This window comes from Coccinella septempunctata, chromosome X, assembly GCF_907165205.1.
Source record: "Coccinella septempunctata chromosome X, icCocSept1.1, whole genome shotgun sequence".
Taxonomy (NCBI): Eukaryota; Metazoa; Arthropoda; class Insecta; order Coleoptera; family Coccinellidae; genus Coccinella; species Coccinella septempunctata.
This window is the reverse complement of record NC_058198.1, coordinates 6,253,581-6,269,541: the sequence shown is the minus strand read 5'-3', so window position 1 is coordinate 6,269,541 and position 15,961 is coordinate 6,253,581. Positions and strand designations below refer to the sequence as shown.

The window sequence follows — 15,961 nt, the reverse complement described above, 5'->3', positions numbered from 1 at the left end:
TTTTCAATGATGATTTTTTGTTACACGTGGAATAACAAAAACAAAACAGGTTCGAGAACTTACAACTTTATCAACAAAAATACAATAATATGAAACTGGAAGCTATGAAAATATATTTTAATATCAATATTCGTAACATTAAAGTTTACAATTGGGAGATAATCGGATTCAATATTCTGAATAGATCAGAAATAATGGAACAATAGATATATTGGATTTTAATTATTACAAAATGGTATCAGTCATTTGAGAATTTCAAGATGAATCACAGAGGCTTTAATTGAAACACCAACTATACGCAAAGACTTTACAAGTGTAATTGCAACACCATTCAATGGTAATGGTGAGATTGAAAAAAGGTGGATGTTCTTATACTGGAAGGCCATTTAATTAGACAAATTCAATAAAATGATGATTGTGGATAACATTCCGAAAAAAAAATCTAAAACTACATCCACCATATATTTTGGTGGAGAAAGCTTAGTTCCAACATCTATTTCCAGAATGGTTCATTCTCAGTCTTAATGCAATGTTAGTGTTCACAATAATTGTCAATATATATAAATATATAATTATTATTTGTATGTACTACAATATAAATAGCAGTCATTCTTTTTTTATTATTGCCGTTTCTCTGCATTCGGGAATCGGTGTTATGATAGCAGGTGACATAGCTAATGCTGGGTTCGCAACAGCTATAATATTATCCCCACTGGCAGCTATAATCTGTACTTTCGGTGAAAATTTGTTGGTGTCTTCACTGTCTTCATCTTCTTCCATTTTTCGCTGAAATATCAGGATCAGGTACGATATTCTCGATTTATAATGGCAATGGTATATATACAAACCTGAGGAGAGCTGCAGTTGCTATACGAGTATCTAGAATCTGCATCTTCAATATCTACAACCAAAGAAGTCTTTCTACTATTCGCTTCTCTGGAAATAACATGACATCATCAGTTAAAATTGATTAATATCATTTTTATGAAATCTCACCTGGAATTATGTGAAGAATTTCTGGAGTGATGCTGAAATAATGAATGTAGGGAAGTTCTTATAAGTATACCATCTTCAGATTCCTAAAAAATTTGTGTGAAACTTAAAATAATTTTCAAGGAAAAAATTCAACAATAACGATTAGTGATTAATAATAATTAACAATTGATTAAAAATAAGAAGCGTGCTGAAGCAAAGCGAATTTATAAAGACCTTACCTGAGTTCAGAAGACCTGCATGCTAGAAAGCAGAAAATTAATAAGCATATGGCATGTGAAAAGCTGCATGTCAGACTACTCACTTACCCCAATTTTCTTTCCAACTACTAAAAAAAGCAAAACTTTATACCCAAAGACAATTAAATTATTGAAACTGAGAAAATGGAGTGATATATATGTAGATTGAACGTACATAACAAAAATCTGGATCGATGGCATGTAATTAAAACGCTATACGGATTTGATAATGGAAATATATTTATATATTAAAAAAATAAATGATCTATACAAAACATTCTGAATATTGGTGAATATAATTGTTATTCTCTCCGCATATGATGTTAACATGATGGTAATCGTTGTTTCTGTTAGCTATAGGAAATAATAAAATTTTAAATAAATAAAAAAACCGTTTATTCTGATACAGTCTAATTATTTGCATCGATTGCAGTCGGTATTTTGTGTTTTCTTACTCTGATCACCACAAAGATTAACTCATTTTGGATGAATTGCACGAAAAAAACATTGAAAAATATATATCTATATATGTAACTCTATTGTACGTATCTACGAAAAAATCTGCATATAAAATCTATAAAGCATCGAAACTATATTAAAATACGAAAGTTGTATGTATGTAAAAATCACAATTCGTTGAAAAAAACATATTTATCTGACTAGAAAATATAAGTATGAGACGTATACTGCGAGTTTAATTGTCTTCAAGTGTAAATCGAATGTATTCCAAGATTTACCGTTTGTTATTCGAAGATAGAAGATAGAATTTTATCGATTTTAAAATCTGTTTTACGCATCGCGAGTTAATTATTAGAAAATCGTTTAGAAGCGACTTTGATAGAATTTAGAAGTGAAGTACTAATTCACGATACCAAATATATCGAAGTTATTTGGAGAGTATTGACCAGACCTATCACAGTTTTTTAAATTAATCACATAGTTCTCGAAGAATACATCGGATGAAAAAATATTAGTATATCGAGGCGAAAATTGGCGGAGTAAAATGAAAATGTAATATACAATTCATGAGCCACTTCCTCAGATTAAAAAACCCAGCAGAAGCGCCAAGCTCCAGTGAAGCAATGCTGTAAGCGAATAGCAAAAAAAAAATCATGCGTTAAATATTGTTGCGATATCCTTAAAGCAAAGTTGTTCATTAATCCACTAAGTTAATGTTTATTAATTGCGGTGGGTGAGGTTTTTTTCTCATATGTTGGCTGACCTGCCGTCGTTCATCCCCTTCGCTATTCAGATCTAATTTGGCCTTTTTAGACGGCATATCCCCATCGTGCAATCTTGGACTATCTCTAGAATTCGAATTATCCAGCTCCTCGTTATTTAAATGCTTGTTCATGTACATTGTTGATAATCTGAAAAATAATCGGAATTAACACATCTTGAATATTTACAGACGGATTTTTTCGGGAAACACAAGGACACGTCATTTTTACTATAAGGGGGGCATTCCTTGATAGTAAGTTATTTTGAGACTGTTTCAAAGGTTTGATCTTTTTTCCACCGATTTTTTGAATATGAGAAATCTACATGTTTACTCATTATTTTGCCCATTTCTTTTTAAGTTTCCCAATTTCCTAATTTATTTTTGTGGAGCAAACTTACTCAAGTTATCAGGAATAGTTTTAACTTACTGAGTTTTGGAGTAGTAACAACCGGAATCTTTAACAACTTGTCTAGCTAATGGAAAAAGTTCGTCCCTTCTAGTCAATAGAGCTGGTATAAATCTACAAATCTGAGCCGCTGCCTCATTTACAGAAACCTCATGAAGAGTGAGGGGTTTTTCAGGTTTTCTTTTGCAATCGAATCGTCCATAGATAGCTGCATACCTCCTTATTTCATCCATCCTTCTTGGATCGTTTTCGGGCATGGACATAACTAACTAGAAACATAAATCAAGTGAATCATGGTCTACTGGATCGGTTAAGGAATACGCAGCAAATTTTTTGTCCAACTTAAATCGATGCCTAACGTATGGAAGCTCATTTTTTACCTCTAACTCTTTGCAAACTTTCTTTTTGGTATTATGGGGTTTTGGTTCATATTGCGGGAGATTTTTACTCAGCCTTTCAGCTGCTGCAGCTAGTTTGGCTATCTGGGACTCCATAAGCGTGGGGGTTAGTTGAACAGACATACTACTTCCTGGACTCGAGCTGGACGATGGGGGGCATGCTGGGTCTAAGGGGGAGTAAGGCCTAAAAACACCATGAATGAGATTTACTCAAGATCTTAAGCGAATGATGCTCTTTACCTTTTATTGAGGGGAAGACCAGGGCTAGCTACCGAGGGTAAGGCACACACATCACCCGGGGATGGTGAATAGATTGTCCTCGTACTATCCATACTGTCCATAGTGTAGAAACCGTGGTTGCTGGTCACCCTTGGACTGGACAACTCCAGTTCGTAATCATCGCCTGGTATGAGGGGTAGTTTGAATTTGGAAGGGTTTCCCACCCATTCGTGGAGCGATTTCTGCAGTCTTCTGACGTGCAAGGGTTTCGAAGCCATTCCCACCAAGGACATGATCTCCAGGAATTCCTCCTCGCAGGCGTCACAAAGCTGCTGAACATCGTCTCCACCCATCTCCAAAAGTGTGTCATAGTAAACTAGGAGCGATGCATTTTGCATCACTCGAAAGAGTTGTAATTCTGCTAGGTTGCTAGGGTACGATGTAGGGAAAACTGAAAGGAAAAATCTCATTGAGAACGTGGTTTGTCATGCTGGGTGAAGTTGTTCGAAGTTTGTTTTGGAAATACATGACCCTACGAAGATCCCAGTTACGGCACTGGTTATAGCGAAATAGAAGCAAACAAGAGTCTCACAAGGCATCTAGTTGTCCGTACGGTCATCCCTAACCTTTCTACTTTATCGATTCTATCATGAAGGCTCCTCTATTTTTAATTCGAAGCTTGCGCAACAAATTACAAATTGAAGAAAACCCTTACAATTTTTCTTTATTATTCCAAGCTGTCCAAACTATTTGTCATTATTCCCTAGATTATATAAAAGTCTTGTGAGATCTGTTTAGGATCCTCGAACTATATTAGGAAGAGGATTAAGAGGGACATCAATTGCTTGAAAAAGTAATTTGGAATATACGATTTTTCTAATTTTTGAAAATACGTCGATAGGCTAGGGGTAGATTGGATTTTATTTGTACCGAATTGAAGCGAAGTAATTCCAGTATTTCAGTAAAAACTACCAGGATACCATATACGAAGAGAGGTTTGGCAGGTGGCTAAACCTTCACCTGTTTTATGGACACGTTCAGGTTTTCGGGAAAATGAAAGATATACTGAGCAAACTTGAGAACTGATATAAGTAATAATTTTTCACAAGGAATGAGCTGATCCAATGCTGACTGCTTCACGAATCCAAGAAATGAAAATCTCGATCTTCGAGATGTTATTAAATGAATAAGATATGTCCGAGATAAGTATCAGCTACAATTAAACGGTAATGCCACTATGTAAAAGGTATGTTCATGTCAGCATAGAAAGCTGCCGAGAGTCGAATACATACCTACTTACCACATCGGGAAGAGTTTATGGAACCAGTAATATTCAATAATATCCACTTTTTGTCATCGTTTCTACAATCAGAAAAACGCGAACGAAATTGTCTCGCACAGAAAGAGCATGAAAATTCTTTCTTCGCTTGGATATGGACTGTTTGAAACCGATTTATAGATTATTGATGTACTGAATCTCCGATTGTTATATGGAAGAATTCATCATTTCGGAAATCAGCATAAGAAATGTCACAATTCAGGAACCTTATTTTCTGAAAGTGTGAAGTTAGTTTGCAGATTCCACATATATCGAAAAGTTAACATCAGAATATCCTAAGTGGTAAACTTGGTTTATCCAGATAATCCACCAAAATCAGCTGAAACTTGGCGGATGTTATTAATAATTGCAGATGAGAAGAGGAAATTAACGGAGGCCCTAAAAACATGTTTTCATTATCGATTTTAGAATAAAACTCTCCAATAATGAGGACATAAAGATTTCAGTTTTTTAGAATATGAGACGGGGTCAGTTAAAAATTCGTCAAGACCTATAAATTGCACCGAGCTCCATGAAATCTCGAGATTTGTTATAAGAAGAGTTGCTTTTTCAAAATATGTATCACATTTATAACTACGATGATTTTTCTGGGAGATACGTGACTCGAAAGTTGACCTTCGAAAAATTCCCAAAAAGGGCTGAATTTTTGCACCGAGAAGAAATTTCGAGATTTATTACTAGAAGAGTTGCTCTTTGAGAACTCGAAATGCTTCTTTTAGTAGAAATCAAGCCCATTTTTCGCAGAAAATTAACATTGGCTCTAATGTATGGGTACATAATGTTTCATTATTATTTGGATTTATTGGGACCCAATTAATTTGCGTACATTATGTAATTGCACAGCGAAGTTAATCCGAGTGCGGACGCCTCCCTTTGTGATTGTGGAATTATTACCTGCGATAACCTCGGTCTTCCACCCTGCGAAGATAACCCCTTCGATCATAACCTACCTGCCCTTTCAATGAGCGATAAAGTCTTCGAGCTTCTAGCATAATTAAATATCATAATTTTTTTGGGGATCGCCATAAAAAGTCCAGAATATCTGGTTAGTGTGAGAAAGGATCGAGAGGAGATTCTGGAAGGTCCGAAAAAAACAAAGAGTCCCTTTGAGATGTACCTGGCGTGTTTTTTCGTGGGCGCTCTATTGAAGCACCAGGTTATTCAAATAGATGCCTTACGATGTTGACATACCGTGTTCTCGCATATTAAACAGGCTGACATGCGTCTTTTTTCATTAGTTCACACGATTAACGAAACAGCCTGTGCTAAAAGAAAAGTGAACGGGACCCTTGCTAATGACTTGCGGTGGATGGCCTTTGTTCGTGATATTTCTTCTGAAAAGTTTCGGAAGTTTCGGAACAAAAAACGCATGAGACTAATCCCGGGCTCGACTTCAGGGACATACCGGCATCTTTCAACTTTTTTTCCGGTGTACAATGAGCGACTGAAAAAACCGTACCATGGTTGATAACTGGCCGTTGAAAAATAAACAGCGAGACGTACTGACCACTTTTTCCCATTGGAAATGCACGGGATATTTAATTTATCTCGATTCTCTTCTCGATTATCCTTTTCCAATTCGCATCATTTCAACCGAGGCCTGGCATACTCCCTTGGGAATATCAGAAAAATTATTTTAAAATCATAAGCCACTTATTATGAGTTCGCATGGTTCATTTATTACAAAAATTATCCAAAACAAGTAATCTTCTTGAAATTATCAGCTTATTCATCAAAGAAAAAACTGAGTCTTTGACATCATTTTTTTTACCCTTGCAAGCCTCGAACCTGAGCCAATAAGGTAATAATTGTGAGTTGTGAAAGGAGTTTGGTTCTTTCATCTTTTCTCGAGAAAAAGCATTTTGATGAGGACTTTCCCTCATAGATCAGAAGCAGAAAACATGCAGAATTTTACGTTATGCATATAAGTCATATTTGTTTCACTGATGTGAACACTCTGTGCTTTCAAATCGCATATTATACAGAGCAAAATATAGGAAAAACTTACGTACTCAATATATTTTACGTAAGTTAAATAATAGTAATTAATCAGGAACAATTGGATCAGATTTTTTACAAAAATTTTTATTTCTGTACTAAATATTTCCAAGAATTTTATAGACAGCTTATGATTATGAATATGTATTCAAAAAAACTAGAACATTTAATAAAAAATTATGAACAAATCATGATATCTTGACCCAATTTTTTTTTATAAAAACAATTCTTTTATTCCTTATAAAAGATTATGAAGAATTATGATTATGCATGAAGATAGTGCAGCCTATTTCGGTGCTATTCAATGGGATGAGATGAAATTGGGCAAATATAGGAGAGGATGCGATCACAGTCCACAAACAACGCAACATCCTCAAGTTTCTCAAGTTGAGGAAGCGTTGCGTGTTTTGTTTCATCGTCACACAAGCATCTTTTGTCCCATTTTTTTCCCCGAAAGGTCATTAGAATGGATCCAAATAATGATATAAGAACTCAGCTTCTCAGCCAGCTACAGACCATGACAAAGTTTCAAAAAAACTGGAATTGTTGTAATAACATCCCAATAAAAACTTGTAGTTCATTACATTTGTTTCTACTGAAACCAAAGACCAACAATTGTGATTACCTTGTGATGTAACGAATAGATAAAAACGCAGATAGTGAGTATTCGCAATTAGATAGATTTATCGAATCGTTAAAATTTGAGAAAATCATGTGAACTGCTGGTTTTCAGAATAACACGAAAATTTGCACAAATATATTGTTATTATACGTTTTTTTGCATCATAACCTTATTGATCTTATCATTTTTTTTATTGATAGAGAAAATTCAGCGAATTTTTTCATTCAGTTTCAAAATTTATTTGGTGATGAATTTTCAATAATTCATTCGGCTTTCATTAGATGGATATGCGTAATCTTCAATAATTTATCTATAACTTTGAGCCTAATCTTGTACGAGATAAATATTTTTCCACAATCAGTTGAAATTCGGATAGAATCAACATTATTTTTTAAAACATACTGAAGCATTTACAATTATAAGCATAAGTGTAAGAAAAGTGAACATAAGAAAGAAGAACTTGATGAGTATTCCCGAATAAATTAATTCAAACGATTTGTAGCATTTTCTCATCACCGTCCCTCATTTTCCCTGATTAGAATTCCCGTTTCTAAAAAATTCATAGTGATGTAACTTTCCCACAGACAATCCCTTCTCATCACGGTCGAAAAAATTAAGTCCGAAGACAAAAAAAAGTTTCCCAAGGAATCTGACGCGTCTTGGCACGTAAAAAGTCAGGTATGTACCCAGAAAAAAACATGAATACATTACTCCGAAAGCAACAACGTCCGCGGCGTATTCAAATTAGGCTAGAAGGGGTAGTTTTTAGGCGCCTTAAAAAATCAGGTACTCTCTCGCCGGCGATCTGCGTTTTTTTCGGACGTAGCTACTCGAGGAGGTACCGTTCGAGGGTGAGTTGTGCCACCCCAAACGGTCCCGGCCCAATCCCAGATAGGTATGATGAGGGTAGTTGCTAAATTGTTATAAGGCGAAACGCCCCTAACAGAATATGCTACGACTGGGGGGACCACCATATTTCACTAACGGATTCCCATTTTTTTTCAGGGGGTGCCGCACATACAAATACTGAACCGAGGTGAAATATCCCTCGTGGACTGAACGGGATAAAGCACCCCTATTTGAAAGTGATCAATGGCATGGAATAACAGTGAATGGAGGATGGAAAAAATATTTTCGCTGGGTGGACAGTTCAAGACGCAATTTTTTGTATGATGCCAACAGTGGAAAATATCCTCAAACTTATTTGCATGAAGTAATACGAAGGAATCATAGAAGTCACGATGAAAATTGCTTCAGCCTCAGAGTCCGCAGCATGAATTTACATTTAATTGTGAAACTGACTGCCGACATGTCTCCAAGATTAACGGAAATGCTCATATATTTATTCCAACAAAATCTGATTACCAACACGCGGTGGTACAGATGATGAAGAGGCCTTATGAAATGAGAATTCTGAAGAGAAAATATTATGAGTGCGTACACCGGAAGAGGAAGCCATAAATAAAAGCAGCAAAATATTAGATCTACCTGGACATGTCCGTTTCAATTAATTTCATTATTCAAACGTGTTTTTTACCACCCTTCATAACTCTGAAAGGAGCTCTTTCATACAAGGAAGCCCACCTTCTGCATAGGTCCAGTTTATAATGCCATAAAAAATCAAATCATATGCTGATATAAAATAGATCCTGTGAAGAGAGACCTGTTCCTGTAAGGGCCATTATAATTCATCGCAGTTGAACCACTCGATTTTGAAATTGATTACTCACTTACTTTTCATTTTCAGAACACGCATACACTGAAAAATTCTAAACATGTGTGCTTGTTTGTTGATGCTTACGAAGTTGCGTATTAATTTTCTACCCAATTTCATTCATTATTTTACTCATTCGTTCATTTTTAATGTATGCACAGGAAGGGAATAAAAATAGTTGCATTTCACATGAAAAATAATAAACAAGAAATTAGAAAACTGTTACCTATACCAAATTTACGAAATCATGACAGACAGAAAGATGTGATTGTAGTTCATTTTCGGCATAATGTTATTGCCCTTATTCTTCTTACATGGATAATTTGTAGCGAAGACGTCAGTATGAATACAAAATCGACATTTACATTTACATGAGCTTCTTCATTGATGATGCATCGGCTGTAGAAGAAAAAACGTAATGGAAATGCATCTTAACTGCCTCATGCCAATTTGAACACCGAGAGACAACACGCAAAATTGAAACATACAAAGCAAGGTCAAGGAAAAGCTACAAATTTTTAACTCCTGCAATAAGGATCACATTAACACGTTATTATGGGTTAAACAACGTAATTAAAGAAAAAGTTTCCAATTTTGAGTAACCACATTGGTGTTTGTATCTGTAAGGCTTACCGATGGTCTATTGACGAAAAGTTACACCGTACATACTTGAATGAGAAAGTTTCTGAGAAATTTGCAAAAAACTGAAGATATATTCTTTTGGGAGGAGACGTCAGTCTCGTTTTGATCAACCCTCTATTACAAGAATCTCGTTTTCTCCTATTTTTAAATGAATAACCACTGATATATCTATGGGAGATGATTCCCCAACATAAGAGTCCTGTAGCGTTCCTCGAACAACCGAAGAACAGAAGAATCGCCATACAAGGAAGACCGAACCTGGTCGAAAGACCCTTCTGGTCAAAAGCAAGATTTAGCATATTATTAATTTCAGTATTGAAGGGATTTCCAACGAAAAGAGTGATCATTCACATAATCAGCAGAAGATTTTTGACGCAGAGATGATGTTTTTCACAGTGCAATTGGAGAACAAGCTATGTACCTATGTTCAATTCTTTTTTCTTTAGTTGTCATACGTTTTGAAGTAATTTGATGTTAAAATCTGTGAAATTCGAAAAATTGGATACTTTTACCGAATGCAACTCTTTCTATAAGATCCACAGATGTGTTGTGTCACAGATTTAGCTAGTTATTCTGAAGGTGATATTGTTTTTCCAAGTGTGGCACAGCTCATTATGAAAACTCAAAATGGCTTTTTATCAGGGCCGGATCGAAAAGAATATACAAGAATCAAACTAATATTAGTTGAAAAACTTGAAAAAATCGACTTAAGCTTGGAGAGTCATTGTAATTTTCCAACGAAAAATTATTAACTTTTAGGGGATATTTTCCGACTAAATCTTGGACAATGAAAAGATTCATTCTGGTCATTATTTTTCATCAGGAATATACAGCTGAATTGGCTTTGGAAGAAAAAGAAATGTTGAAATATTCAGAAGACTTTCAAAGTAGGGAGTAGGTGAAAATTTCTTTCGCAAGTAGAAAATCGATATTTCAAGCGGCATTCCTTTTTTACCTGTTCAATTTCAGAGGTTCATTATTGAAATTAATGAAACTGAATCAATGAACCCATCGCAATCCATTATTGCAACCGTAAAAACTTATCGAATTTACGAAACTGATTGAAATCCACCAATAACCCCGAATTTATTGGTAAACTGGCAAAAAAGATATTTTCGTCGCTACTTTTTCGTGTCTCAAGTTCATTTTCATTTGGAAATGTACAAAAATAAGGTAATTCGTGGAAACGGTTGTTCCACATCGGAGTGCACGATGACCTCCTCTATTTTGTCGCATGGTTAATCCGTTCTGGGTTGTAAATTCGGTGACAATATTTCAAAGAAAGTTCCATTTTGTAATGTGATTAATGATTATGAGAAACCAGACTGGAGATGGTGGTTGTAAAACTGTGTACACGCCATTGAACATAGCCGCTCCTCCGGCTATGAAATCAGACGGAGCGGTTGCAAGGAAAAACCGATACTTTTTCATCAATTACTTTTTGCCCTTACCGGAGAACCCGTCGTGGACTAGTTTTTATCCCGAAAATTCGGTCGGGAATAAAAAACAAATTATCGATCCCTCGCAGACCGCTCGAATTGAAGAAGGAATTCACTGCTCTGAAATGTCCAGACAAAAACACTGCCAGTGGCAGGGACCCTGGGATAGGCTCCATATTTTCAACAACTCCGATATAAATCTGGTCGCAGATGGGTCTTTACACTGCGTAAAGCGTGAAGATTTGAAATAATGAAATTTTTAACATCCTTACACCGGAATCAGTTGTAAATAAACGGTTTATACAGATATAAAAATTCCAGTTAAATGTTATTTTTCAAGTCATTCCTTAGTCTAGATAACTTATAAATACACTAAAAAAACAGGAATTGCAGACTTTAGGTTAGGTTAGGTTAGGTTAGGCTAGGTTAGGTTAGGTAAATTTCCACTTGGAAAACTCTTTTATATGTAAATTCTCAACATAGAGGTGCTGACAGTAAAGTTGGTAATCTTATTTTCATCCATATCAAGAAGATAACATTGTACTATAGTGAAACACTTGATTTATGAAACCATATTCAGTGATAACTCGAGCGAGTATGTATAAAAAGCTGAGAAAAACAGGTACATTTTCTCCGATACCAATTTGTCTGAAAATATTGATAAATTTGGGGTTCCCTTACTTCCAGAATAGTAAATTCTATCCATAAATATCGATGCAAAAAATTTTTATTTGAATTAATAGGATAATAAGTACTTAAATTTATATACTCATAGTGTTTTCAAAACGATTGAGGATAATCTTTGAGGTATAGACACAAATTTACAGAAAGTAGGTATTGCAAACTGTATTGCTTTATTTTCCTTGAAAAGAGGGATTCGAAAAGTCATGACAATTTTGATTAGTCATTGATTGAAGAATATTTTGGAACGGGATGGCTTTTTTTTTGACTCCTTATGGGGTTTCTTCCCCAATATCTGAAATATAAGGAATAAAATACGAAAATAATTGTTTTTAGAAATAACTACTCGTTCAGATGTTATACACTTTTGTCAGAAGCAATTTTCCTACACAATATTGCAAATTATTGATAATATTCAGCTGAATTTGTGAGAAAAACTGAATCAGTGTTTCATTTTTGAATAAGAGCCTGACAGTTATTTTGAAAGATATAGAAGTCTCATTCATATTGTTTCGATATTATTTGTTTAGCAAAATTGCTGACGAAGAAACAATTTCTACTAACAGCAATCTTTTTTTTTGTGTTTTAGAAGTTGAAAGCTCTCTCCCAACATCCAATAACTTTTCTATCCCATAAAAAGAGTTGAGGAATCATTAGAGCTAAATAAAATTAATTTTTCATGCGACAACATAATGAAATGATAAATTTTCAATACTTTAGACTGAATTTCTGAGGGCGTTTCTGTCGCAGGCTAAATATTGAATGGGCAACTCAAACTGGACAGTCTTAACCGATATCCAGGTCACAAGGAGGATCAAAAAACGGCATCCGCCACTGATAAAACATACGAAATGTTGTCCTCATCGTGAAGACTCCGTTCCATTTAGAAAAACGCATACCAATTACTTATTCTGTTTTATAATATCAGCTATAAAGTAACTAACCGACCTTTTTTGCGGACACTAAATGCGAATAAGATGCTTTATAAAGAATAGCAGCCACGATCAATTCGCCAAATTTGTAAGAGTGTCCATCGTTTTAATTAGTGCCGCAAATATGAGAAAAAGCAGCTCCGACGCACATTAATTACAATTAAAATACCGCGAGGGGAGAATTTTCAGTACTGATTGCTAATTTCCTCGGTAATAACGAGAAGATGAAACTTGGTAATGAGTTTTATGATACGGTTAACCGTGTCATCCGTTTAAAACTTCGAACTCAATAGCTTTTTTCTGTACGAATGTTTGATTATTAAGATTTCTGGATGCGTAATGGAGCGTGGTCAAACTGTGGATGACACTGGTTTGTTGGATTGGTTATTTCCAGTTTATTTCATTAGATTTCTAATCATATGTCACATATGAAAGAAATTCTCTTTTTACTTTTCACTTTTATGGAGAATTGAGTGAAACTTCTGGGATGAAAAGTATTATATCCAGAAGGATTACAGTAGTAAAAAATTTTCGAATAAACTCCAGTAGTTTCTAAGAAAAATCTTTGATAGAGGAGATTAAATGGACTGTCTCTTATTTACGTTTTTAACTCTTCAAAACTTAATTTTAAAATGAGAGCATTTCAAGGAGGATAATAAAATGTTTGTGTTCATTATTGGAAAGAAAGAACCAATACAACCCTTTAGAATTTGTCCGTTGTAAAGCAATGCAGTGACGAATGACGAAAAACTCGAAAACTACGTTAGATAAATCAATTAAATTAAAAACAAAATCGATTTTCTGGATAAGTTTTTGTATTGAAAGTTCAAATCACCAATTATGGAATCTATTGTCAATTTCAAACATACGTATCAGAGGTTTGATCGATTGTTATAGGAAATTATAGAAAGGACCAGAAATTTCACTTTTTTATTTTCTTGTATATCTTCGAAGTTCAAGTTTGTGAATAATTAAAAAGGTTATTTTAAACTCTTAATAATCTGAACTTTCATTTAATTTTATTGTTGTTCAGATTAATAAGCCTTATATACGAATATGTTAGTTAGTATTATTCTTATGATTATACTATATTGATGATGCCAACGATTGTTTTCAATTCCAATAAGGTTCAATAGATGCCAAGATGGTCGAACCATCTAAGAGAATACTCCATGTACTTTCAATTGAAAACCGAAGAGAGTTTTTCACTGATTCCATACATTGGTGCTTTATTATTGTAATTATTTGAATATCTTGTCTCCAGGATTATAAACTTAAAGGAAGGAAAAAGGCGCATTGTTTTTGGATAGTCTGTTGAAAAAGTATCAGATTTTTCAATATTATTTTCAATAATTTGATCAATATTGACTACATGAATAGATGAATGTATTGGATTGAAAAAAAAATCACTACTATCCAAATGAAGATGGCGGTGCAAGGTTTCTAAATCAAATTGAATTTATAGTGTGACTAATTTGAGTTCTGTTTTGATTCGGACTGCAAAATCTGATTCTGCATCAAAAGTTCGACAAGCTTTTCAACAAGTTTTAGGAATGCGTGTATAAAACCTCGATATGAATAATTCATACTTAAATCAATCACTGTGTCAAGGTCGAATACATTTTTTCAGTATTTTCTAGGTTTTAGGAATGGAATGAAAATTTATATTTTTTCTCTCCTTGGCCTATTTCGAAGCAATCTGTATAAATTCAAGTTGATGGGCAACAGAGAAAATTTTAAATTCAAACCAATTTCCTTGAAATAATTAATTGGCGTATTTTGAAAAAATTTTTACTTCTATCATTTTATAGAATTTGGAGATTGAAAATGGCCCAATATTTTGGTTGCATTGAATGAATATTCAATGAGTATTGAATAAATTATGGGTTTATTACCTCTAATGAACTTGAAACACATTTTTCAGGAGGCTGAACGGTTCTGTCAACTATTAAGCTACTGGATAAACAAAAATTGTCAGCAATTCAAAACTTTGAACATCATTTGTTCGTTTATACCATTGAGTATTAAAATGGGGGTCAATACTCAATATTTATACGAAGAAAATTTCAGATATCGATTGAAATTAATTCTGGTTATTCAACGAGTTTTTCGCCAAATTTCCTTTGAGTTGGAGTCATCTAGCTTTCATGTGAATTAGATTCAATTGGAAGGAATCTCACTGATGTGGTGTTACGAAGCCGAAACGCTGGAAATGGTTGGAAAATGTGAAAATTTGATTTACTAACTTGTGTTGTTGTGATTCTTGCTCATGATTTTCCTAGGCACTGAAGGTGATGTAGAATTCCTCTGGATCAACACCTGGTTGAACTTCGGCGATTGTCTAGCGTCTCTGGCAGTGGACAGCGTCGCATGGACGTCCGCGCCGGGTCGGACGTCGTTTTCATTCACCGGGTCCATGCCAGATACCATTCAAATGCACGGGATCGAGATAAAATACAACACAGAACCTACAGACGTAACTAACTAACCGTCTCGACCAGAACTGCGGCAAAATCGGTGTTGGTTTATTTTTCTCCCCACTTGCAGATCGAGAGATCTATCCCCTCCCCCAGTCTATAGTCGCTTTTTAGGGCAAAGGGAATTCCGTTCACCCTCTCCTGACCACCCCACATGAGCCCTAGGGTGAGCCATTTTTACCCACGTGCGTTTAGAGGTGAATCATTCGACGACTCGTTTAACCCCATATGCATAGGCGTACCAAGTTCTCAGGCGTCTTCTACCCAGAGCTGAACACATCAAATTTCGAAAAAAGGAAGCAACAAATATTGCTCATAGATTAAATTAATTATTTTCTACAATTGGGAAAAAACCTTTTCGGATTTCGTGAATGTAGCTCTGACTCTTTCGAAAATGAGAATTTGACAGATTATTTCCAATGAGAAAACTTCGATAATCAACCACGAAAATAATATAAATCTACCCTGAAAGTTCCACACAAAGCTTCATTGAACTATACCAAGAAGACTCAAAGTCAACAGCAGGATTTTTCTCTTCAAAATCCTACATACATATTGTTAAAATTCCATATGGGTTATAAATTTTTTTTCATTTCAAAAGTTCATTTTCGAAAGTTGAAAGGCGAAAAGGAAAAGTTCT

The 15,961-nt window shown here is 34.8% G+C and overlaps 1 protein-coding gene across 1 annotated transcript; it reads right to left on the bottom strand.

Moving 5' to 3' along the window:
* Positions 1-50: 50 nt before the first annotated feature.
* LOC123321541 (NGFI-A-binding protein homolog) lies at positions 51-15,367 on the bottom strand. The gene is made up of 8 exons (XM_044909202.1): positions 15,091-15,367; positions 3,499-3,928; positions 3,241-3,442; positions 2,882-3,129; positions 2,455-2,602; positions 997-1,079; positions 849-936; positions 51-786 (listed from the first exon to the last, which is right to left on the bottom strand). Exons 1-8 carry the CDS (start codon positions 15,272-15,274, stop codon positions 607-609), a joined length of 1,563 nt encoding a protein of 520 aa, XP_044765137.1. The 5' UTR covers positions 15,275-15,367; the 3' UTR covers positions 51-606.
* Positions 15,368-15,961: the final 594 nt, after the last annotated feature.

Bases quoted from the DNA above. Each gene is read 5' to 3' on its own strand.
- LOC123321541 (XM_044909202.1), bottom strand. From the start codon at position 15,274: ATGGTATCTGGCATGGACCCGGTGAATGAAAACGACGTCCGACCCGGC. The intron at 3,929-15,090 runs GTTAGTAAATCA...TTTTCCTTTCAG, and splicing joins CAAGAATCACAACAACACAA to TTTTCCCTACATCGTACCCT. The intron at 937-996 runs GTGAGATTTCAT...TGTTATTTCCAG, and splicing joins AATTCTTCACATAATTCCAG to AGAAGCGAATAGTAGAAAGA.